Source organism: Micromesistius poutassou (genome assembly GCF_964030765.1).
Source record: "Micromesistius poutassou genome assembly, chromosome: 10".
Classification (NCBI taxonomy): domain Eukaryota; kingdom Metazoa; phylum Chordata; class Actinopteri; order Gadiformes; family Gadidae; genus Micromesistius; species Micromesistius poutassou.
The window spans coordinates 8,247,151-8,271,837 of record NC_140280.1 but is presented as its reverse complement, the minus strand read 5'-3'; the positions used below and the strand labels follow the sequence as shown (position 1 = coordinate 8,271,837).

The 24,687-nt window shown below is 47.8% G+C and overlaps 3 protein-coding genes and 1 long non-coding RNA gene across 6 annotated transcripts; all 4 read right to left on the bottom strand.

Annotated features, from left to right (window-relative positions):
* Positions 1 to 25: 25 nt before the first annotated feature.
* Positions 26 to 6,996, bottom strand: LOC311353924 (septin-5-like; the record flags this gene model as incomplete). The annotated part of the gene is made up of 14 exons (XM_084473715.1): positions 26 to 97; positions 187 to 289; positions 476 to 638; positions 1,906 to 2,002; positions 2,218 to 2,319; positions 2,566 to 2,683; positions 2,899 to 3,033; positions 3,223 to 3,346; positions 3,991 to 4,077; positions 4,279 to 4,375; positions 5,299 to 5,472; positions 6,059 to 6,157; positions 6,720 to 6,730; positions 6,951 to 6,996. The coding sequence occupies 14 exons, from the start codon at positions 6,994 to 6,996 to the stop codon at positions 26 to 28; spliced, it is 1,428 nt and encodes a 475-aa protein (XP_084329841.1).
* A 487-nt stretch (positions 6,997 to 7,483) lies between these two features.
* Positions 7,484 to 10,854, bottom strand: LOC311354268 (septin-4-like; the record flags this gene model as incomplete). The annotated part of the gene is made up of 9 exons (XM_084474078.1): positions 7,484 to 7,543; positions 7,636 to 7,812; positions 8,203 to 8,299; positions 8,597 to 8,686; positions 8,843 to 8,960; positions 9,168 to 9,302; positions 9,734 to 9,857; positions 10,190 to 10,276; positions 10,707 to 10,854. Coding segments are annotated over 9 exons (978 nt in total). The 3' UTR covers positions 7,484 to 7,541.
* Positions 10,855 to 11,514: 660 nt separating this feature from the next.
* LOC311354266 (LIM domain kinase 1-like) lies at positions 11,515 to 21,309 on the bottom strand. 3 transcript variants are annotated; one of them, XM_084474076.1, is made up of 16 exons: positions 20,865 to 21,309; positions 19,604 to 19,742; positions 18,605 to 18,714; positions 18,325 to 18,501; positions 17,527 to 17,632; positions 16,987 to 17,324; positions 16,680 to 16,869; positions 15,800 to 15,886; positions 15,531 to 15,662; positions 15,389 to 15,448; positions 15,215 to 15,280; positions 14,874 to 15,060; positions 14,464 to 14,519; positions 14,119 to 14,276; positions 12,557 to 13,214; positions 11,515 to 11,545 (listed from the first exon to the last, which is right to left on the bottom strand). In XM_084474076.1, the coding sequence occupies exons 1-15, from the start codon at positions 20,906 to 20,908 to the stop codon at positions 12,593 to 12,595; spliced, it is 2,472 nt and encodes an 823-aa protein (XP_084330202.1). In that variant the 5' UTR covers positions 20,909 to 21,309; the 3' UTR covers positions 11,515 to 11,545; positions 12,557 to 12,592. The 3 variants fall into 3 exon arrangements, with proteins under 3 accessions (XP_084330202.1, XP_084330201.1, XP_084330203.1); XM_084474075.1 differs by lacking the exon at positions 11,515 to 11,545 and having other exon boundaries at positions 11,575 to 13,214; XM_084474077.1 differs by lacking the exons at positions 11,515 to 11,545; positions 14,464 to 14,519 and having other exon boundaries at positions 11,575 to 13,214; positions 14,119 to 14,269.
* A 1,019-nt stretch (positions 21,310 to 22,328) lies between these two features.
* LOC311354729 lies at positions 22,329 to 24,466 on the bottom strand. The gene is made up of 5 exons (XR_014637300.1): positions 24,373 to 24,466; positions 24,205 to 24,252; positions 23,937 to 23,960; positions 23,743 to 23,808; positions 22,329 to 23,499 (listed from the first exon to the last, which is right to left on the bottom strand). It is a non-coding gene; the product is annotated as an uncharacterized lncRNA (long non-coding RNA).
* Between the last annotated feature and the right edge of the window lie 221 nt (positions 24,467 to 24,687).

Sequence of the window (24,687 nt, the reverse complement as noted above, 5' to 3'; positions counted from 1 at the left end):
TCCTCGTCTTTCCCGTGGTTTCTATTTAGAAGCCGTCTCTGTGGTTTTGCAGCATCTGCTCCTGAATCCTCTCCAGTACCTCCTGCATCCTCCTCAACTACAGAGGGACCGACAGACAGACAGCAGATGAAGAGAGGCAGAAGGTGGCTGAGTGGACAGGAACATGAAGATATGTAAAAGACGTACTTCCTGATCCTTCTCCAAGATCAGCCTTTCCTTCTCGCTGGCGATGACCGCCAGAGGAAGGGGAACGTCTGCTCCGTTCTCCTGTTGGATCTGGTCACACAGACTGCACCCAAACACACACACACACATACACACACAACATGTAATTTCTCAACATACTGTACTTCAAATGGATCGCTCAACCCACGACTCAAGTGCGACCCCATGGGCGACCCCTGGCCCCTGGGTGACCCCTGACGACCCCCTGACCCCTGGCCCCTGGGTGACCCCTGGCCCCCAGGCGACTGACCTGCGCCTCCGCTCCTGCACCACCATGCGTGTCATGCTCTGGATGCACTGGGCCCGGTAGTTCTCGTAGTGGTTCTCCCGGGTCACGTCCTTCAGGTCCTGCATGTGGGTCCGGACCAGCATGGTCCTCAGCAGCAGGAAGTCAGAGTGCTCGGGGTTCTCCACTACAAAAGACACCAGAGGCATCACGTTACACTTCAACAGCATGCAGAAGAGACCAGCAGAGACACAGAGTCCAGCGCTACAGAGAGACCAGCGCTCGAGAGAAAGAGAGAGAGAGACCAGCACTACACAGAGACACAGACCAGTACTACAGAGATCGGCGCTACACAGAGACCAAACAGCCAGGCTGATGTGACACCATGCAGAGGTTCCTATGGGCTGTCTGGAGCTACATTTTCCTTTTAGGGCATTTAGCAGACACTTTTATCCAAAGCAACTTACAACAGTTAATACACACTGACGGCGGAGTCAACCATGCAAGGCGACAGCCAGCTCGTCAGGAGCAGTTAGGGTTAAGTGTCTTGCTCAGGGACACATCGACACAGGAGGAGCCGGGGATCGAACTAGCAACCTTCCGGTTACAAGTCAACCTGCTCTACCTCCTGAGCTAACCGGCCCCCGACCCCAGAGCTCACGTCTTGAGTCACCAAACCGCCCACAGGACCATGGACAGCAGCCCTTTAAAGGGGCTGTTTTACACGTTGAAGCGACCGTTCAGGGAGTGGGAAAGAGTTTCTCCAAAGTGTACTGATTGTCTGAGCACAGAGATGAGTCGGAGGTGTTATCATTTCAAATCTCTTCCCCTTACACCAGCAGGGTGCCTCATTGTGTTGGGGGCAAACTGGCCCTTTAAGAAAAGGTTGGGATTTGTGGGTAATCAGTTCTGAGTGGCAGGTGCAGCGGATCTGGAGGTGAAGCAGCTGTGGCTCATCAGTAGGAGACCGTTTCCACAGAGGGAGCCCTCCTTTGTTCAGGAGTGAAGGACATGGGGAGACAACCCTATCAAGCAGAGTGCAGTTAACCCCCCACTGAATGAGTCTTCCTCCCCGCCTCCCTTTGTGTCATCCTTATGTAAACACACTGCTTTAAGTTCACCATCTCATCTGCAACCCAACCTCACCCTCACCTGCTCCCTACAGCTGCCGCAGCTGATGGACGGGGATGATTGTTGAGCAACTGACCCATTTCTGAACTAGCCCACCCCTTCAGAGGGTTGTGTTGAACAAAAAATTATGTCTGATTTAAATCTCGACGTAGACTATGTCAACTATGTCAATTAACTGGGAGTTCATACAAACTGGCCTTTGAATATTCTCACGCTATACGTTTTTTATGAGAGCACTTCGGATGCTGGAGAGAGCTTCAAATGCCCAACGTGTGTGTGTGTGTGTGTGTGTGTGTGTGTGTGTGTGTGTGTGTGTGTCTTACCTTCTACAAGCCCCCAGGGATAGAGGCGACCTCTGAACCTTCGGCCTTCACTTTCAACCTGAAGGTTGCTGCCAATGACTGCGAAGGGGACACTGTTCTGCAGAGAGGGAGGCACAGATAGAGATGGACACACGCAGAAGAAGAGAGTCAGGACGTCAGATATATAGACAAAAAACAGACTCACTAAATGAAAGGAAACTGAAGGGCAGTGAGCCATGGATATTAAATACTAGTGGCACCGCGGCTAGCTCTGTGCTTATCATCCATCCTCATCAATGTGGCTTCAACAGTCTTGGAGTCAAGATCAGGAACCTTGAGGATTTGATCCTGCTGTTGGAACTCATCGTCTTCATCAGAGTCACACTCCGGAAACTGGTAGATGTTGATCCCAAACTGTTCAATCTCCTGCCTGATCTGGAATGAAGAAGGAGACACACGCAGCCTTTGTAAGAACATCGTCAAATTGTTCTTGTTTTTTAATTGCGGTTTACTAATTCACAACTGAAAAAAAAAAGAGTTTGTACAATGCCATTTCCTGAGCTTCATCACTTTAATCCAACTCCTAGAGCCTCGGGACTCACTGTAACCTTGGAGATGACCTCCTGAGGACTGTGTGTGTGTGTGTGTGTGTCTGTGTGTGTGTGATGCATGGTTCCACACCTTCAGCTTCTTGGTGCGGACCTCAGCGGGGGTGAGACTGTCAGCCTTGGCCAGGACAGGAACGATGTTGACCTTCTGATGCAAGGCCCTCATGCACTCCACATCCAGGGGACGGAGACTGGGGAGCACACACACACACACACACACACACACACACACACACACACACACCTTGTTGTACAGTTTATGTGTGGTCTGAATGTATGTGTGTGTACATGAGTATGCTTATGGTATTGTGTGTGTGAATGCAGAAGTGGTGGGTTCCTTTGCATTGCAGTCGTGTTGTATGTGCGTGCGTGCGTCCGTGTGTGTGTGTGTGCGTGTGTCTCTCACCCGTGACCGGAGGGGGAGATGAAGTAGAGGCAGCAGTGCACTCGGTGGTCCTGGATGTTCTTCCTGTTCAGCCCGCTCTCCTCCCTGAAGTACTGCTCAAACTGCTGGTCCACATAGTCCTCCACCTCCTTCCAGCTGAGGAACCAGTGAGCCTCAGTCACCATGGAGCGCCCAGAGCTTTGGCTCACAGTTCGACCATTGTAGGACAATTGTCCATTTTCCATGACCTTTTCGTGTTCTTCACATGACTACATGATCATTACTGATCATACAGGTTCTGGCCTCACCTCTGTCTGTTATGGATCATACATGTTCTGGCCTCACCTCTGTGTGTTATTGACAGCGTCTCCAAAGCCCGGCGTGTCGATGATGTTCAGCCGGAGTCGGACCCCTTTCTCCTCGATGCCCACGGTGTGTTTGACGATGCCCACCGTCTGGAGGATCCGTTCTAGAGACACAGAGCACGCCCACCAAGGGGAAGGCAGGCTGAGCTAGAATCCTTTAGGGTGTGACTTGTTAGAAATTAAAGCAACCCGTCAGCTGAGGGTGAAATGCTCATGGAGAACATCTGCTCATGGAGAACATCTGGTCGGGCGCTCGCTGGCCTCTGAAACCGTTCTGACTCAAGACCTCACACTCATGGCTGACCGACCATCACCACCTCTCTTTCCTGATTGGTTTGGCGAATCTTGGGAATCTCTAGGATGGGAACGTGTCTTTTTGGTGGGTCGTTGATTTAAAAAAATCATGCTCTTTTCCACTCTTTCTCTTTCGTATCTTCAGCCGCTGTGAGCTGTGTTGGGGCGCAGGGGACTGGCCTGACCCCCGCTGGGCTCCGAGTGACCCCCCCAGGGCCAGAGGAGAGAGGGCCGTGCGCCCCACCTTTCGGAGAGGACTCGCTTCAAAGTTGAACAGATTTCAACTTTGACCCGGCACGCTACATGACATTAATTAACGACCGCTAGATTTGCCGAACACAATCCTAAAACGCAGAAGGTTTAAAACGCTGTCACAGATGAAGCACGGTCAACATGTTCCTACTCCTAAACAGGGTGAGACCAAAGTGAGGGTGAACTGTGGATCTGGTCTCACCTTCAGCGTTGGGAACCTTCCGGTCTTTGTAGAGATCGGTGAGGAACAGACTGTTGATCAGGGTGGATTTACCCAAACCGGATTCCCCTAGAAACCAAACACAATGCGCCGTGGCAGGCAAAGAATAGCTTGTTTCTGAAGAATCTGAGACTGATTATTAATTAGGCATGACATGAAAAGAAAATGGGATTTGCACAATTACATTTTGATTACAAATGTAATCACTTGTAAAGATCAGTGCAAGACCTCAGGGGTTTTAAGCCCTGATGTCTATATTGTGGGACTGACCTGTGACCATGAGGGTGAAGGTGAAGCCCTTCTTCACCGTCTTGCGGTTCACCTGGCTGGGCAGTGTGGCAAAGCCGACATACTCCTTGTCCTGGTCCTGCTTGGCACACACAGTCCCTTTATACCTCGTGGGGACGGGCGTACAAACACAGGAACTGCTGCAACAATTCCTTTGTTTCTTTTTTGCTAACAAAGAATAAACTACTTTATGAGTTAACCGGTATTTCATGACAATTACCACACAAAACAAATTCACACTTGCTATTTAAAAATCCCACTACACCAGTGAATGTGTTTTTTTGACATTAAAATGTACATAAATAAATGTACCACTTAAATGCCTTCATTGTGTGCTTTAGCTGAATCCTTATCTGGAACCGGACAGCATTGAGTTTAAATCTAAAGCCGTGAGTGACCGTTGAAGACAACGTTGAGAATGCATCTCAACGTTGTGTATTCAGCTGATCTAATGGGACCTGGTCCCTCCTATCTGGACCTGGTGTCTCCTGTCTGGACCTGGTCCCTCCTATCTGGACCTGGTGTCTCCTGTCTGGACCTGGTGTCTCCTGTCTGGACCTGGTCCCTCCTATCTGGACCTGGTGTCTCCTGTCTGGACCTGGTGTCTCCTGTCTGGACCTGGTCCCTCCTATCTGGACCTGGTCCCTCCTATCTGGACCTGGTCCCTCCTATCTGGACCTGGTGTCTCCTGTCTGGACCTGGTGTCTCCTGTCTGGACCTGGTGTCTCCTGTCTGGACCTGGTGTCTCCTGTCTGGACCTGGTCCCTCCTATCTGGACCTGGTCGTTCCTGTCTGGACCTGGTATCTCCTGTCTGGTCCTGGTCTCTCCTGTCTGGACCTGGTCGTTCCTGTCTGGACCTGGTATCTCCTGTCTGGTCCTGGTCTCTCCTTTCTGGACCTGGTCTCTCCTGTCTGTTGGTTCCTGGGCACTGAACGGGTCCACAACCTGCTGGAGCCCCACCAACCCCCCCCCCCCCCCCCCCCACACCCCCCACAGCGCACCTCTGGGGAGTCGTAGGGGTCCAGGCGGGTCCAGGGACTGCGTGGCTGCGAGGAGGCGGGGCTGAGCGGGCAGTCCAGCGAAACCTGCCTCGTCATCTGGGACCTCAGCTGCAGCGGCTGGAGGTCACTGTCCGCCCGGACGGAGCGGCGGGGGGTCAGGGGTGGAGGAGGGGTCTCCGGGGCGGAGGGGTGGGGGGTCAGGGGTGGAGGAGGGGTCTCCGGGGCGGAGGGGTGGGGGGTCAGGGGTGGAGGAGGGGTCTCCGGGGCGGAGGGGCGGGGGGTCAGGGGTGGAGGAGGGGTCTCCGGGCCGGAGCGGCGGGGGGTCAGGGGTGGAGGAGGGGTCTCCGGGCCGGAGCTGTGGGCCTTCAGGGGTGGAGGAGGGGTCTCCGGGCCGGAGCGGCGGGGGGTCAGGGGTGGAGGAGAGGTCTCCGGGGGGGAGGGGCGGGCCTTCAGGGGTGGAGGAGGGGTCTCCGGGCCGGAGCGGCGGGCCTTCAGGGGTGGAGGAGGGGTCTCTGTCGGCTCAGGCTCCGGTTCACCTTCTTCACCCTCGACCGGGAGGGGTGCCTCGGGAAGGGGGGGCGGCGGGAGGGCCCTGGTGGCGGGGGGGAGGTCCCTGGTGGCGGGGGGGGAGGGCCCTGGTGGCGGGGGGGAGGTCCCTGGTGGCGGGGGGGAGGGCCCTGGTGGCGGGGGGGAGGTCCCTGGTGGCGGGGGGGAGGGCCCTGGTGGCGGGGGGGAGGTCCCTGGTGGCGGGGGGGAGGGCCCTGGTGGCGGGGGGGAGGTCCCTAAGGGCGGGGAGGAGGTCCTTCGTGGCGCGGGGGCGGGCCAGGTCTTCCTCGTCCTCGATGGAGAGACTGGAACGCTGGTAAGAGACATTTGAACTTACTCCATATTGACCCGCTCAAACTGTACTGCAACAGTTTTTTGTCTTTAATTATTTATTGGAGTGTTTCCCCCTCTGGTGGCGCCAATAGGAACTGCATGGCTCTATGTTTCCCCCTCTGGTGGCGCCAATAGGAACTGCATGGCTCTATATGACATATGACATATCAATGACATATGTCATAGTCGGTGGCCTACGCACACCGACTATTCTAGCATCACATTTATCAGCATACAGCTGAGTCGTAGAGCACAAAGATTGTGTCCCTCTGTCTGTTCCCTCTAATTACTCACAAACCCAACAAGAGGCTTAGCCCACTTGCTAATTCTTTTGTGGGCGGGGCTTCAAGATTTAACACACGCACACACATACACACGCACACACTCACGCGCGCGCACGCACGCACACACACACACACATACACACACACACACACACACACACACACACACACACACGCACGCACACGCACACGCACACGCACACACACACACACCATATTTTTATTATATTGTAGAACTATTTCTCCAAAAGGTCTTACCTCCAGTCTTGCTGCAGGTAGAAGGGGGAGCAGGGGACCGAATGACAGCATGGGATTGGAGTAATGCGGTCAGTTTATAGACGGCTTAAGTTGTAAACAAAAACATGCATTTGAAACGCAAGGAAATGATCAACGAACGTAGTAGAAGTATTTAGGTGTAAAGCTATAGGCCAACATAGGGAATAACGGGGTCTCTGGTGAGTGATGATGATGATGATGTGGTAGACGTACCTCCGATGTCGCTGCGGAACCTCACGGGAGAGGACATGTGCTCCATGACGCGGCGCTCAGCGTCTGTCCTGGAGCCGCAACACCGACTCCTTCAACAAACCCGGCCAGCACTCACTAGACTGAATTGAGCGCCTGGTTTACGTCCCGTAGCTATATGACTCATGGACTTGGGGCACGATAAGGCGATCAGCACCTGATGGTCACTTAATGTAACGTTCCGCCGGATGTAGAGAACTGTGACCATTTATGATTAATATACCTAAGAATATTTTTAATAAAGAAGTCTTTCACTTTTTACTTTTGGTTGTATCTATGATATGTGGGCTATAAATAATAGTTTTTCAAAATATTCATCCAACAAGATAAGGTTGTAAAGTTGCATGGACTCAACATGACATAATAAGTGACATTTAATCATTTTCAGAAGATAAAAAATTAATGGGTTGTTTTGTCTAAAATGGTCATATAACTCAAGACTGGCGTGTGGTGCAAACCATCAGTAATACAAGCAATAACAATCAAATAGTGATACAGATTTATTGTTCTGTAAATGCTTGCTGATGGCGGGTCATGGATCATCTGGCCTCTCCATTCTGCCAAAAGATACAAGCATATGGTGAGTTTCAGATTCTGCATAATATACAACGTGATTATACAAAATGTTTAATACAGGTGTATGTATTACATTGGTCTATGTGTGCAATAGGTCTCCATGTGGGCTTGTAGCACTGGCTCCTCTGGTGAACTTTGACCCGGTAGTTTTCATAGAGCGTGTGGTGAGTGAAGTCCTTCAGGTCCTGCATGTGATTGGTCACTAACATCCGTCTCAGCAGAGAGAAGTCGCTGTTGGCCGGACTCTCCACTTAAAACAACACAAGCACACAGAACAGGCTAGCGAGGAGCGGGGGAACGCGGCGGCAGAGGATCAGGCTTGTGTCTCTCAGTCTATATTATTCTGATGCTTGATGCCAAATTCACTCCACAAAGAGATGATGTTGGTGTCCTCTATGGGCTATATTTTTGTCCTGCTACACGATGCCCACTTGACATGGGCTGTGATCAGTGGCACAGAGGAGTGTGTGTGTGTGTGTGTGTGTGTGTGTGTGTGTGTGTGTGTGTGTGTGTGTATGTGCATGTGTATGTGTGTGTATATATATGTGTGCATGCGTGCGTACGTGTGTGTGTGTGTGTGTGTGTGTGCATGTGTGCGCGTGCTAGCGTACGTGTGTGTGTGTGTGTGTGTGTTCAGTACCGTTCACCGCACCCCAGGGGTAAATCCGGGCCAGGTAACACCTGTCGTTTGACTCCATGGTTGTGTTACCTCCCATGACGGCCAACGGGAGGCTCTTCTGGAAGAGAAGAACAAGGCACTGTGTGGCTGGATGCCTGTTACTTCACAAGGCGCTGTGTGGCTGGATGCCTGTTACTTCACAAGGCGCTGTGTGGCTGGATGCCTGTTACTTCACAAGGCGTTGGCTGGATGCCTGTTACTTCACAAGGCACTGTGTGGCTGGATGCCTGTTACTTCACAAGGCGTTGGCTGGATGCCTGTTACTTCACAAGGCACTCTGTGGCCTGTTACTTCACAAGGCGTTGGCTGGATGCTTGTTACTTAAGAACTCCTTGGTTATTTGAGCTCCTCTTACCTGCAGCTCCAGATCCGGCCAAAACCCATCTTCGTCTTCACAAAGGAACTGGAAGATCTTGATCTTGTGGCTTTCTATTTCTTCCAAAATCTGGAAGTAGAACATTATTTTTTCACCAAGCATGGAAATGATTGCAATTGGAATGTGTTCTAATGTTGCTGTATATATTCTTTCTTAAATTCAAACCGCAAAACAAATGGTTAAGATTTGAAGCTCTGGCCTCCTAACAGCCCTCCTCCCGCTCACCCTGGCCTTCTTGGCCTGGAGCTCTGCCTGCGTGAGGGAGTCCGCCTTGGCCACCACTGGAACCAGGTTGACCATGTCCTGCAGGGTCCTCATGCACGCTACGTCCAGGGGCTTCAGGCTGAACAGAGCGATGTTCTATGTTGTTCACACTCTGGGATTCATTTATTAATCCTTCGCTTTCTTAAGATTCATACATATATAGAATGTTTTTTAAGTTGGCCCAACCTATACAGTTTCGCGTTTAAAGTGTTTTAAGTGCTTGATCCTGTTTAAATCTAGTTGAGTGTGTGTGTGTGTGTGTGTGTTGTGTGTGTGTGTGTGTTACCCGTGGCCAAAGGGAGAGATGAAGTACAGGCAGCAGTGCACTCTGTTGTCCTGGATGTTCTGGCGGTGCAGAGCTGTCTCGTCCCTCCGGTATGCTTCAAACTGCTCCTTTATGTAATCGTACACCTGCATCCTACTGCTCCACAAGGAAACACACACAGCATAGGAGCAAAGGGAATGTGCACGTGCATACACACAGCATAGGAGCACAGGGAATGTGCACGTGCATACACACAGCATAGGAGCAGCACAGGGAACGTGCACATACATACACACAGCATTGGAGCACAGGGAACGTGCACATACACACACACAGCATAGGAGCACAGGGAACGTGCATATGATATTATGCAATATGATATTATATTGATAAAGGTTGTTTTAGCAAAGCAGAGGAGAGGTTTACCTTGACCGGTATTGTCCATTGATGGGATGCCTTTTTTTTAATTTTATTTTTACAAAACATGATGGTTGATTGACATGAGCATAATTAAGATAAATATTCAGAATACCAAATGCATAACACACAACACACACACACAGACGTGTTCTTAGAGGGCAGCACACCTATCCCTGTTGTCTAGGGCATCACCAAACCCTGGTGTGTCCACTACCGTCAGCCTCAACCTGATCCCCTGCTCTTCAATGGCCGCCGTTCTCCTAGTGATGGACACGGTCTGAGTGACGCTCTCTGGAATATCAGAGTAGAAATATCAATTATTATCATATCAGAACTGCTCCGAAAGGAATGACTGCACTACCTCCTACTTGGTTTGATGCCTCCTCTCAGATCTTTACTAGTCAGATGTATTTGACTTACCTCAAAGGATCCAAATTGGCCAAGCAGATGGGCTTTGTACTTTGTGTGACTCCATTACTGTTTAATTGTCCTTGTTCTTGATCTATTCCCGTTGATTGCGGTACTTTGTGTTCCCTTTCAGTTGAAGGTAATGGGACTCTGATCATTTGAAGGACCTCAGTAAAGTGAAGGGAACACGAGGCCACGCCTACAGCGCCCAATACCTGACGCGCTGGGGAGGAGCCTGTCCTTGTAGAGGTCCACCAGGAACAAGGAGTTCACCAGGGTGGACTTCCCCAAGCCAGACTCTCCTGGACCAATGAGAAAGGAGTGAGACAGAGACAGAGAGGGAGAGGGAGAGAAAGAGAGGAGTGAGAGGGAGAGGGAGAGGAAGAGAGGAGTGAGAGGGAGAGGGAGAGGGAGAGGGAGAGGAAGAGGGAGAGGGAGAGAAAGAGAAATACAGGAGTAAGAGTGAGAGGGAGAGTGAGAGTGAGAGGGAGAGGGAGAGGGAGAGGGAGAGGGAGAGAAAGAGGCCAGTCGTTATATTTGAGGTTAACAATATGATGATGTTTGCATTACTTTATCCATTGTTGATGTTCCCTTCCTAATCTATAGGAAGGACTCTTGCAGGTGTTAAGACATTTAGAAGTTATTGCTGTCCCTCATCAGGTAGTTATATTCTACATCTCATGTTGGGTCAACACAACACAAAGCTCTAGTTCTACTCCTAGTTCCTCTCACCTACGACCATCAGTGTGAGGTCAAAGCCCTTGGACACACAGCTCCGGTGCACGTGCCTGGATAGGCCAGCCAGGCCTACATACATCCTGCCTGTATCCTGCAGCACACCACCACTTGATTTGGAATTCAAAATAGACAAACCCATCATTTGGTTCAAATGACACTGCTGAGTGAGTAGAGAGAGACAGACAGACAGACAGACAGAGAGAGAGCGAGAGTGAGATAGAGATAGAGAGAGATAGAGAGATAGAGATAGATAGATAGATAGATAGATAGATAGATAGATAGATAGATAGATAGATAGATAGATGGATGATTGATAGATTAGCTTCGGGGATGTAGGATATGATCATGTAAAGGAGCAGGGCTGAAGGTTCATATCCTGAGCCCTGGTTCTATTCTGCAGGGGCTTACAGGGTCCACGTCCTGAGGGTCCGCGTCCTGAGAGTCTGCGTCCTGAGGCTCCCCTAGAGCGGTCTCGGGGTCTGCTCCCTCATCCTCGCTCGGCAGCTCGTACAACTGGAACGTTGAACTGACCCTCGGGGGCTGAGGTCAGTGAGAATACTTCAGCATCCTCTCAATATTTAGTTTGTAGTTTTCTTCAAAGTAGTTTGTAGTTTGTAGTTTTCTTCAGAGGAGGGGACCTACCTGACCTCCTGCTCAGACATCCAGGTGGAGGGTCGATGAAGAAAAAGGATGGCAACAAAAGAGAAAAGATTCAGGCTATCGTTTGTCACATTAACGCTTAACTGGGAAACAGGCTAATATTTTGGATGATTGATGTATGCATGATTAATATACAGGCTAACCTGGCACCTCGTCAGTCTGCGTAGCCACAGCTGCAGGGATTCAGAATGGAAAGCATGACATCATCATCTTCATCTAAAGGTGAGTGACCCCCCAGGAGATCTAAGACGAGCTAAGGGAAGGGTAAGTGGGCTCACTTCACACCGGCAGAGAACTTCATCCCCCGATTAACAAAAAAGGAGACCCTTAACTAAATGATATATGGGGTCCATTTACTTCCTTTAAAGCTTGCTTCTGTCCAATAAAATGCCGCACATGTGTAGTTCGGTCTACACGTCTACAGTCCAGGTAGGTCTACGTTAATTTTTTTTGAAGATGTTAATTAAATTAAACAGAACACATTTGCGTTACAAGATTAAAAAATCTGTTGCCTACCTCGTCCATCGATACGTTTCGCCATCTCCATGATAACTAACCCGACACACTGCTGAATCTACCGAACAACCTGTGTTCTTTTAAATAATATCATCTACCAAACAACGTGTGTTCTTTTAAATCGAATCATCTGCCAAACCACTTGTATTCTTTTAAATCAAATCCATCGTCATTTAAACCTTCTGGAGTAGCACGGAGATGGAGGATCGCAGCTTCCTTCTGTCAGAGCGACGCGGTTGGTTACTTTTTAATGGGTCATAGGGTTCCTGACTATGATCAATAAATCTGAATTCTTACCCATTGCCTACTTGAAGACTACTACAATATTTACCGGCGATCCATTGCTAAGTAAAATAATTAATAACATGACAAATTTAAAATGTTTTACGAATAGCTTTACTTAATAGGCTTGCTGCTTCAAAGTGCATCTTATCTTACATATTTTAAATGTTTTATTTACTTCTTGTATTTCCTGCATTAGAACACAGCGGTAATGGCTTTTGGCTTTGGTTTGAACATGAAGTCTACCTTCTGATTTCTGGTTCCAGAGCAGCAGTCCCAGGAGGGAGCAATATTCATATCCATTTGGGATTTCCAATCCAAGCTTATAAATCCATTCATTCATTCTCTATCCATAAGACCACAAAGGAAACATCGGCGAGCATCACCATCATCATCATGAGGACATGTTTACAGGCGGAGCCTCAAAGGAAGGAGCTGCTCTCGGTGGTTCTGTCCCATAGCACCCTGCACTTCCTCCTGCTCCTGTGTTTCGGGCCCCCTGCCGGGCTGGGGGACGGCGGTGGACTCTGGCACGGGGCCCCGGCCTCAGGACCCTCTGAATGGGGGTTCCTCTCACATGTGCTCCATGCATCCACGTTTGAATCTCCCTCTGGAGACTTGTGTTGAGGACTCAGCGAACACGAGGGGTCCACCGCACGGCCTTCCATAACTCTTTCAGAGTCTCCATGGTCCGCTCTCGCCTCCCCCTGGGGGACTGGTTCCTGTCCCGAGGTCTGTGATGGAGGGCTGGGGTCGGGACTGTGGCTGTCTGGCTCGGGAGAGCCACGCCCGACAGGGTGCCGGAGGCAGACACGGGCCCCACCCAAACCTTGGGGGTCTGGAGTCTGGGAGGGCCGAGGGTCTTGGGAGCCGCCTGACCCCTGGGCGTCTGGTGTGGGCGGGTGGTCCGGGGAGCTCTGGGGGGGCGTGTGTTGGTCCCAGAAGGCTCTCTGGTGCTGCTCCAGCTCAGACAGCAGAGGCAGGCGGATGTCAAGGTGCATCAGCAGGTTGTCCAGCCACTCTTCTAACCGAGGAAACGAAGGACTGGAGACAGAGATATGGAGGGAGAGAGAAGGGGGGATTAATTAGGATTCTTAAAACCGTAAAAGATTATTTTAACCATGAGAACAACCGGTGAGGGTTTGTTCTCCAGAAAACCCTCATAGGTTTATTCTTGATCTTGGGTACACATCTGTTGACTTTTAATTGAAATAAAACCCTAGGTTGTTATTTCTCAACTATCTCCTCCGCTTTTCATTTGATTCTTTTGTTTATTCATGACATATGTATTGTTACATGGTTTAAGATCAACTATGTAACGTCACACACTGTGACGTCACACACTGTGACGTTACACTATCGGTGTAGCTTCCCCGCACCTCATACCGCCCAGTGAGACCAGCTCCACCCCCCGGCTTAATGTCCGGGATAATCAGAGGATTCACTAATAATGGCCTTTCACACACTTTTTAATCAGGTGTTAAATAGTGTGGCGATGTCCGTTCACGACGAGAGAATTAGAATAAGGAGGTCTTAAATACATCTGTGTTTTGGAGAGTTGTTCAAGTTGTTTCCCTGCTCGATAACTCAAAGTAGACTACTTCTTTAGAGAAAGTTGTTGTGGAACTGCAAACTGTCATGTTATCAAAAGCAACCGATATTCCTGTACCGCAGTGCAAGTAAACACCGGCTAGTAGCGCAGATTGCTATAATCAATACACATAAACAATAGCGATAATTATCCATTTATGATTGTAGTTTACTATTATGGATGATTAACACATATAACAGATATTGATAATTATATGTGTAGGGTTGTAGTTTACCATTATGGATGATCAATACATGTAAATTAAACGTTTATGATTTGGCTGATAGGCTGTCCACCATGTCCTACCACATGTACAGTGACCATGGTGACCAAAGAGAGGGGACTGTGATTGGTTACCGTGTGTCAGCCTCCAGGTCACAGCAGAGGGCAGCCAGGGGGAGGTAGGCGGGGGGGCAGTCTGAGGGGTGGTACTGCTCCAGGAAGCCAAACACATTCAGACCAAAGTCCCGGCTCCTGGGAAGGAAGTCTGGGTCGGCACTCACCCTTCCTATGATCTTGGGGAAAGCACAAAAATACTGTCAGCCGCTTAACGTGACTAGGGTGTTTATTGAAATCTCTTCCACACAGTCGCTAAATGTAAACTAATGTAACCAGATTAAACTCTAAGGACTGAATGTATCTTCATATTTTCACACATCACATTTCGTTTTGGCAAATAAGATGCTAACTGGAACATCTTACCTCACACACAATGATGCCAAAGGAGAAAATGTCGACTCGTTCATCGTAACTCTTCCCTTGTAGACACAGAGGAGACAACGTTGTCAATATAAGAAGAGACTAAAGCCCTTTAGGGAAGTTTTCACACCTCAAACTTCTGACCCAACTGCCCTTGTCCTATATTTAGTATTAGACTATAGACTAATATATATGACATAACATAGCATAGATGCTAGACCTTTTCAATTGTGGTTGAAATGGAAGCTGGTATTTCTATTTATCCTCCGTGAATACCCAGTATGTTTACTTAGCCTTAACTTCCCAGCTAGATCCCCAATAGAAGCCTATGCAGCGTATGTTCTGATTCAGTAACTAGTCCCACTGGCCATTAGTGTAGGCTGTTTGGCTTGCTAACCTTCCTGTAACCTCACCATGGATCATCTCAGGGGCCATCCAGTAGGGGTTTCCCACCACAGTGTAGCGCTTCCTGCGGTCAGGCCTGCGGAGCGTCGTCAGTCCTCCCCTGGGGCCGCTGCCAGCAGGGGGCTCTCTACCCTGACTCCGGTCTCCCACCACCAGTCTGGCCAGCCCAAAGTCCGCCACGACCACTCTCTGGTTCTACAATATGGAGGTATCAAGGGTCAATATTGAACCTTATGTAATCAGAGAAAAGATACCAAAACAAGCATTGACCATAATGTACTGTATCGTTTTTATGTGTGCGTGTTAATGAATTAGAGCATGTAAGGCTGATAAATAATAAAATATTTACCTCTCTGACTAGGCAGTTGTGGGAGTTCAAGTCTCGATGGATTACATTCATAGAATGCAGATACGCCTGGAAAGGAATTTTGTTTAGGTACAAAATACAGCAAACTCTTAGTCCGTACATTTTATGAATGCTTTATGAATGCTATAAAGTAGAGTAGAAAAGTAGTAGCCTTACCATTCCAGCAGCTATATCTTTAGCAAAACTCACTCTGGCACTCCATGGAAAGTGGTCATCCTAGACAAGAAGAGACGGTTTCTTAGGGCATATTGGGACACTTGGGATGGAGAACATTTCACATGATCAGTGGAAATCCTACCATTTTCTCAATGGTCTCCCTGAGTGTCCCCCCCTGAATGTATTCCGAGACGAAGTTAAGTCGTTTGTCTTTGTAGAACAGGCCAATGAACTTCAGGACGTTGGGGTGATCCAGACAGCGCATCACCTTCACCTAACAAAGACAGGGCGGAGTCGCAAGGGCTTTCTCAGCAGACAAGTCAACGGGACAAAAGGAGTGAGTCACTTAACAAAGAATGAAGGGAAATAGAAACAGTTGGGAAACCTTGAACCATCTAGTGTCCAGCGTACCTCTTTTAAAAATGTCTTCTGCGTGTCTTCGTCAAACCGAATCAGTTCCTTCATCACCATGACCTCCCCAGTCTCCCGGTGCGTCACCTAGACAACAACACATTTTTCATAGTTTCATAGAACACGCTATATTTACATTTACATGTAGGGCATTCAGTAGACACTTTTATCCAAAGCGACTTAAGTACATTTGTCAGAAGAAAGAGAAATGATTTATCGCTGTTGGTACAGTAAGGATGTTCATAGAACCATGTGCCAAGCACTAACAATTGTTAGGTTAACCCATTCCCATTGTGTCTTACATTATTATAAGATTGTGAGAAAGTGAAACCTTTCTCACCTTTCTAAAGATGCTACACGATGCTAAGTACTATTTTTAAGTGCAAGGACGTACAGTATACAATAAGTGTGTGCTATATGCCTTACACTATACTATATACTGATGGATTAAAAATAAAATGTTTTTGGTCGAAACTGATTTATGTCATACATTATTAGTTAAGATGGAAGTGGTACTTTAAGGTGTGTTAGGAGATCCATTATATTTAATTCATTCTAGAATATGCGCTTTTTGAAGACAGCACAGGTCTATAAGGACAATGATTTTTTTCTGTGATGAATAATTCTATATCGGTATCGTTCTGAGCACTATAATAATACTGCCTTAATAAAACACATCTTAAAGTGGGAAGATGGCTTGGCTTGCAATTAAATGCTGTCGGCAGTACTTCGATTTTAAAACCTAGATTTTAAAACCTATCTCATGTTCCTCCATTCATACACCAACTCAGAGCGCCTGCAATGAGGGCCACTCATTTTCCCTACCCATCCTGTTCTACTACCCAGCAAAGCAAACCCATCGCCGTATAGTCCAGCTTACCTTGACAGCCTGGCCAAAGCAGCCTTTGCCGAGCACCTCTCCGTGGAGGAGGTCTGAGGGCCTGAAGATGCGGTGAGCTCGGTCCACAGGGTCGGCGCGGAGAGACTCGGAGCGAAGCATCTCCCTCCTCTGGGACAACAGGTTCACCGAGCCGCTGGAGGAGGGACACTTGTCGATACTACAGCTCCGTCTGCCAAGTAAAACCAAAACATGGTTGGAGGCGAATCCCTACAGTTTAGACAGCAGTTTATTTTGTTCACATGATGGCAATGCCCAATTATGACATAGAACTTATCCCAATTCGTACAGAATGTGTCTTGAACGCATCCCGTGGGGTTGAGGTGGGGACAGCCTTGTGCTGATTGGTTGGTCTAGTTCCTCGCCCAGACAAGGCCCCTCCTCCTCTAGACTTGGTTGGTGTAGCTCCTCCCCCAAACATGGCTCCTCCTCCAGACTGGACAGTAGGCGTACCCTGCTGAGCTGGTCGCAGGAGCGGGCGTGGGCGGGCCCCTGGCAGCCAGTGGGGGGCGGGGGCTCCCCTGGGTGGTGCTCCTCTGGGTGGTGCTCCTCTGGGTGGGGCTCCCCTGGGTGGTGCTCTACGGTGATCTGGAGAGGCCGGGTGGGGTCACTGACCACACCCTTCATCTAGAGGATGGATACATTGGCCTGGTGAAGTAGGACTTCACGACAACAGAAGAACAAGGACAAGGACTTGTCCTTTGTGTGATCTGTTATTTGGATGATTACTATGAGTACTATGAGAGAGTATTTTCACTATCAAAGCTGCTATTGAAGATCCAAATGAAGTAATTTTAGTTTGTTATGCATTGATTTGTTAAACCCATACCTCATCCAGGGAAAGGCTGCATACTGGAACCCCGTTGAGCTCTAAGACATGGTCCCCAACGTGTACGGAGGCCAGGAGGTCAGGGCTGAGCAGGGAAGGGTCCAGACTGGATACAGAGGTGGGAACAGCTGGATGTTATTGGAGGTTTTTATTTTCATTGTGATCCCCTTCTGGAGGCATTGCCATGTTGGATGGGGGGGGGGAGTGCAAAACCAGACAGTGCCACGGCTACAGAAGGCTCAGAGGCAGAGCCTCTGCTAAGGGGGCTGGCGTTTCGGAACAGTTGTAGTTAAATTGCTCTTTCTTCTGCCAACCGATGACATAGCAAAGACTTAGACTGGGAACCCCCAGCCCATTCTGCCGGCGATTTGAATTCACCTTGCAGAAGGGTCTGGAGAGGAGCAATACATTTCTTTCTGCTTCCGATACGCTTTTGCAGGAGCAAATCATCAAGCTGGCTTTTCCCCCTGGCGCGCAATCTTGTGCTGAAGAAAATTACAGCAGCCTCCCCAGATCAACGTGCAATCTACGATTGAACTTGGTCTGGCAGTAGCCAGGCTAGCAAACTGGAAAGGGAAACTACATTATTTCACACTTCCCCAACAGTAGCCTGGGAACCAGACAAATCTCACCAGCTGGTGTTTCATCTGCTCCGTAGATACGGGACGGCTCCCCTCCCATCCAAAAAGATTGAAAATGAAAGGAGAGGTTCCAGTAGACGGGCAATGCCAGGCCACCCTAATGGGAGGCCATGCTCTAAAGGGGTGGACTGTTCCTTTAAGGAGGCAGAGAACTCACTCTGCTACGGTGAAGAGAGGCCCCTGGTCCTGGCTGAGCGTGGGGGCCAGGGTCAGTCCCCTCCTGCCCTCAGGGTGCGGGGGAAGGGACACCAGCGCTACCATGTGGCGGGGCCTGGTCAGCGCCGAGGGGGAGCTCGTCCCAGAGGACACCACGCCCCGCGTGAAACACCTGCCGCTATGGTAGATAACAAAGAAATAATAATAAATAGGAAAGGGACAGGAAATAAAAAGAGGAATATAAACCATTAACACACAGCTGCTGTCCAAAAGGTCTCTACCAGTAGAGTTGGAAGCGTTCCACTAGCGTGAATGAGTCTCCATCTCCAATGAACGCTCCACAGCTCCTACACGTAAAGCACTCTGGGTGGAACCTCTGCTCCCCGGCCACCTGACACAGGACCAGACACAGGACACAAAGTAAGAACAGGAAAAGACCTCGATACTTAGATCAGGGTCTTTGAAAAGACTGAACAGACCTCGATACTTAGATCAGAGTCTTCAAAAAGACTGAAAAGACCTTGATACTTAGATTAGAGTCTTTGAAAAGACTGAAAGGACCTCGATACTTAGATCAGAGTTTTCAAAAACACTGAAAAGACCTTGATACTTAGATTAGAGTCTTTGAAAAGACTGAAAGGACCTCGATACTTAGATTAGAGTTTTCAAAAACACTGGAAAGACATTGATACTTAGACCAGAGCCTTGAAAAGACCTGGATACTTAGAGATCAGACTTTTCAAAAAGACTGAATGGCTGTGAAAGGTTGTTTTTTGACTTCAGCACTGGACCTTTTGATTAAAAAGGTTTGCATGAAATCAAAAGACAGTGAAGGGATAGTTTCAGAGAAAAACAAGTAGAATGAAGTAGATTATGCATGTGGAGTGTTGCACATTTAGGAAAAACTGAATAAAAGCAAACCAGACGAGGAAGTGTATCAGCAAGGTGTCAGTTGCCATATTTGAGGCTGCTTTTAATATCCATAAAGTTACTTCAAAAATGAGAATAGGTTACTGTCATTATCTGTGATATAGACAGGGAAGGTATCTCTCCTTCCCTTTTGCTTTGGGTTTGTGGTGAAAAAAGAAAACAATATATTTAAGCAATAGATCACGACAGGCTGTGGTATATGTGGCGTCATAGCTGTGTGTATATGCTCAATATACAACAGTTGGGAACTGTTCAGATCGCTTGATTTAAGCCACCCGTTTTATAAATAGTAGATATACAATGGTATGAGGTATTGGCATTGGCATATGTGCAGACTTAAATAAGGTTACCATGACGAGGCCTGTGGTGAAGGCCTCTTTGCAGCCGTGGCACTGCTCCCCAAAACGGTCCCAGTAGTGCTTCTTGCAGAAGAGCTGCTGCTCTCTCTCATAGAACCAGTGAGGAAGAACACAGCCACACTGAGAGCACCTTCACAATGCAAAATAACAGTAGAAACAATGAGAAAGAATACAGCCACACTGAGAGCACCTGCACAACACAAAACAACAGTAGAAACAATGAGAAAGAATACAGCCACACTGAGAGCACCTGCGCAACACAGGGAAAGTAGCATCTTTATAGTAGATCATACATCATTTTCAGATCATACTTCATGTTCCGATCATACATCATGTTCAACACATTCAGAAGACCTTCATGAGTCCTCCAGATGGAGACACAGCTGAAGCTACCGTGTTGCAGATTGCTTGTCCCATTATATCTTTATAGATGTTATAGATGTATAGATGTATAAAACTGTATAAAAGCACCGGCACCACGAAGGAGGGAACCTCCTGGAGAGACATCTCCAAGGTTTTCCCAAGAAGGAGGAAACCTCCTGGAGAGACAGCTCCAAGGTTTTCCCAAGAAGGAGGAAACCTCCTGGAGAGACATCTCCAAGGTTTTCCCAAGAGGGAGGGAACCTCCTGGAGAGACAGCTCCAAGGTTTTCCTAAGAGGGAGGGAACCTCCTGGAGAGACAGCTCCAAGGTTTTCCCTGCGCCTTTTCCTGAGATGACAGGAAATTCTCTTCAAACAGAGGAAGCCTGCCTTTAACGAACCTCTCTTCTGCGAATGAATAAGAAAAAGCTATACCTGAAAATAACTTGGTACGCTCCAAACTGTGTGAGACAGCTGGACTGTAGCTTTATGTCTGTGCTGCCCTATTGTTTCTCTGCCTCTGGCAGAGGATGTGTGTGTGTGTGTGCTATCTATAATCCACATCTGTAATGCCGGGGAAACATCTGGACACACTAACGCACTCAAACTGAAACGTTTCCCCCCTGATCCTCTGTTTTTAGTGTCTGGTCCTTCCTTCCCAAGCGGGTTTTCTGAGAAACAATAGAAGCTGATGTTGGAAATGAGGTATGAATCCCCCACGTCATAGGTCAAGCTCTGACACTGGGTCTCCTCCCATTGGCTTTTGTCTTACACTAGAATGTATTTTAAATATATTTCACATTGTACACATTTTATCTACAATGGATATTGTCGATGGATGTCTAGAACAATGCTGCTAAAGGACTTTCAGTTACACCACAAAATAACTTACCTTCCTGTCCCTCCTCTACGGTAACGCTGGTCCCGTCGTGACATCTCTGTCCCTCAGTGGTCACTCCATGTCCCCTTAGACCGGGCCCTGATCACCAACAGACCCTCAGGTCACTCCAGGTCCCCTTAGACCGGGTCCTGATCGCCAGCGGACCCTCAGGTCACTCCAGGTCCCCTTAGACCGGGTCCTGATCACCAACAGACCCTCAGGTCACTCCATGTCCCCTTAGACCAGGTCCTGATCACCAACAGACCCTCAGGTCACTTCAGGTCAGATAATCCGGTCAGGAACCAACAATGTCCCCAGATCTGTGTGTTGTCATGCGCCTGGCGAGATGAGCAGGCTCTGGTGTGTTTTTCTTGCGGTTTTGCTCATGCGCGCTCGCCCATTTCCTGTGCAGATGACTTCCCCTTCCACGGTGCATTCGTAGTGCAGCGGCGCGTGTCCCACCCCCAGGCTATGAGGGCCGCCTCACTGGCCTTTCTGTTATGAACCCCCTACCCACACACACACACACACACACACACACACACACACACACACACACACACACACACACACACACACACACACACACACACACACACACACACACACACACATCTCCCTGCCACTTCAAGTAGCCTACACCTCTTGCAGATAGAATTACAACATTCTAGATCCAGGAGACTGTGTGTGTGTGTGTGTGTGTGTGTGTGTGTGTGTGTGTGTGTATTTGTGTGTGTGTGTGTGTGTGTGTGTGTGTGTGTGTGTGTGTGTGTGTGTGTGTGTGTGTGTGTGTGTGTGTGTGTGTGTGTGTGTGTGTGGGTGTACACATGTATGTCCCTGGTCAGTGGACTGCAGTATGTGGTTAAGCTAGTGTATATAACAGGAAACAAGTGCTATCCTTAAGTACTAATGAAATCTCTTCATCACACGCACATGAACAGAGCACAACAGTTGGATATTCAGCGACACTAAGCTGCCATGCTGATGTGTGCTAAATGGCTAACAACTGTGTGAGTCAAATTCATTGGTACTTCAAAGGGTGTGGTTAACGTGATGACTCAAGACATGTTCCTGTAGATGCCTGGTCACTCTCGGTGAGGATTCACCCTTAACCTGTCAACCCCGCTCTGAGCTGCAGACAGTCCCACTGTACCCCGAGAAAGGAAGGCATCCATTCCTCCCAATGCAATGTTCCCAAAGGAACTTGTTAAAGAGTTATTGATACACTTTCCAAAAGGAGTCCTAAGCTATGAATAGCCCCTACTGCTACGGAAGGGGTGGTGTAGCGTTGAACGGGCGTTATGTGAGCCAGATGAACTCCTATTACAAGCTGACCTGAACCCCAAACGCAACTCAAACTTGTAGGTCACTGGTGACAGGAGTGGGTAGACTTTAAATCATCAACCTCCCTGCTGGGTACAACAGTCTGAATAAACCATTTCTTTTTCCATTTTTATTTTTAAAATGTCAGAAAAACTGAAGCATTATCTTCACAAACAGATACAAAACATTTGCTGTCAAGGACACAACATTTGGTCTAAATGGTATTAACAAGTTCAGCTTTACACTTCATTGCATTTCTCAGTATAAATTCATATTAGAACACAATTAACAACCAATATCACACTTTTCTTTAGATTGATAAAGTTAAATTGCATTAACACACAAATACATGTTTTAAATGTTGACTTCATGAACAAAGAACATTAATAAAAACAAATTTACAGCAGATGAAATCCTTTCATAGCATTCATAGCAAGCGCATGCCTGTTAAACAAAGAATGACCAAGTTGACGTTGAGACAACGTAAAGGCCCTCTGTCTCCAAGGCTTGCCTGCCAAATGTTCCCCATGAGCTTCAAAGGCTGTTGTCATGATGTGTTTGTTTCACTCAGTGGGGAAGTTTGTAGAAACAGAGAAATGAGAGACTTTGCTGTGAAATGGTGAATCACATCATGGCTACTATTGGACATTTTGGGAAAGTAAAACAAAAGACATGCCAATTACATATCGTTGTCTCTTATTGTCTTACTTTTAAATTTATCTTTAGTACTGGTTAGAATAGAATCAACACACACATGTATATATCAGTGGGTCTATCACGCAGAATAAGTAATGGATGGTTTTAGGGATCAGAATGGTCACAAGTCTAAGCAACACACACACACACACACACACACACACACACACACACACACACACACACACACACACACACACACACACACACACACACACAAACACAATGCTCAGCTCTTTCTCTGCCATCTCCTAACAATGATAGTTTAACACAATTAACACAGCAATGCTAGCCACGCAAAACAGTGCATATTGCCTGGAGGAATTAGTCTACCTCAATGTTTCCTTGCAGGATTAATGATACAGTTGATCAGCTAATTATAACTATATAATTAACATTAAAAAAAATCTGGAAAATACATTAGAACACTTTGGCATACTTCCATCAACAGATACTAAATGAATAATGTGTTTGACTTGAATTAACAGTGGATGTAAATGAAACTGATAGTTTCTTCTGTACTTAGGTACTTTCGGACATCATAGCATAGCACCACTGTCCAGAGGAAGTCCTTCCTTTAGCTCTCACTTCCTCCTCCGGCCACAGTATTTACCCTGGCATCCAACTCCTGAGGACCCAGAAGAGAAATCACTGGTGGCACTCCATATGTCAACAGGCCACAGATGAACAGTTCTTAAAAAGTCTCAGCACAACAGATAATGTATAATACAACAGAGATATAGTTTGTAGTAGAGTTCTACAATGTTGAAAAATGCATCGCTCTGATTAGTGTGAAAGTGTTTTGTGACCACATTGGGCCTGAGGTAGTAGGAAGTATCTATCTAGATGAAGAGGAGGCACCACCAGTTACCTCTGTAGCCCCCGGAGCCCAGGAAGGCCTGCATGGCTGCATACTTGGCCGCCTTCTGTGCTTTGGCTGAGGAAACACAATACAGGGAAGGAATTTACCTCAATGATTGGGAAGAGGTATTTAGATACCTTTTTCGTATATTTATTTGTATGTTGTGTTGAACGTTTGCTAAAGATCACAGAAAGTTGTCTTACTCTTTTGTCCAGCCAAGGCATATCCTTGAGAATAATGAGAGGAAAGAGAAGGAGCAGTTTAGTAACAATAAACAACCATTCCTCATCCTCAGTGCCACATCAACAATGCTGTTATATTGCATGAACTCTGGCCAAGACCAACAATTACCTAAAAGGCCTTGTTTTATCTACATTCCTGTGTGTGTGTGTGTGTGTGTGTGTGTGTGTGTGTGTGTGTGTGTGTGTGTGTGTGTGTGTGTGTGTGTGTGTGTGTGGAAAGACAGCCAACCTGGATAATTCCCATGAATCACGCCCCCACTTCCAGGACCAACGCCCCCTGTTGGAAATATGCATGTATTACATTACATAACTACAGCATTATATGTTTGATTTTTGAGGAACTAGGAAGACTAATGGGATGCAGTGTTGAAACAATCAATTTATACTGCAAACTGACCTGGTAATACGCCTTGGCCTCCACCTACTCCTCCTGCTGCCTGGCCAGCACCTCCTGCTCCACCTACTCCTCCTGCTCCACCACCTGAACACATAGGAGTGTTAGAGCGGGGTTCCTCAACCTTTTTATTACTGAGGCCCGGTATGCATATTTGAAATATTTTTGGTGCAGGCGCCGTGACCAACCAGTAGGGGTCACTAATGCAGCGACCAGGACTCAAACCATTATATGCCTGCCTAACCTAATCTAATGACCACAGATACTGTAGGACCATTATTAATAATAAAAACACAGTTTTATTAATAGAAAGTAACA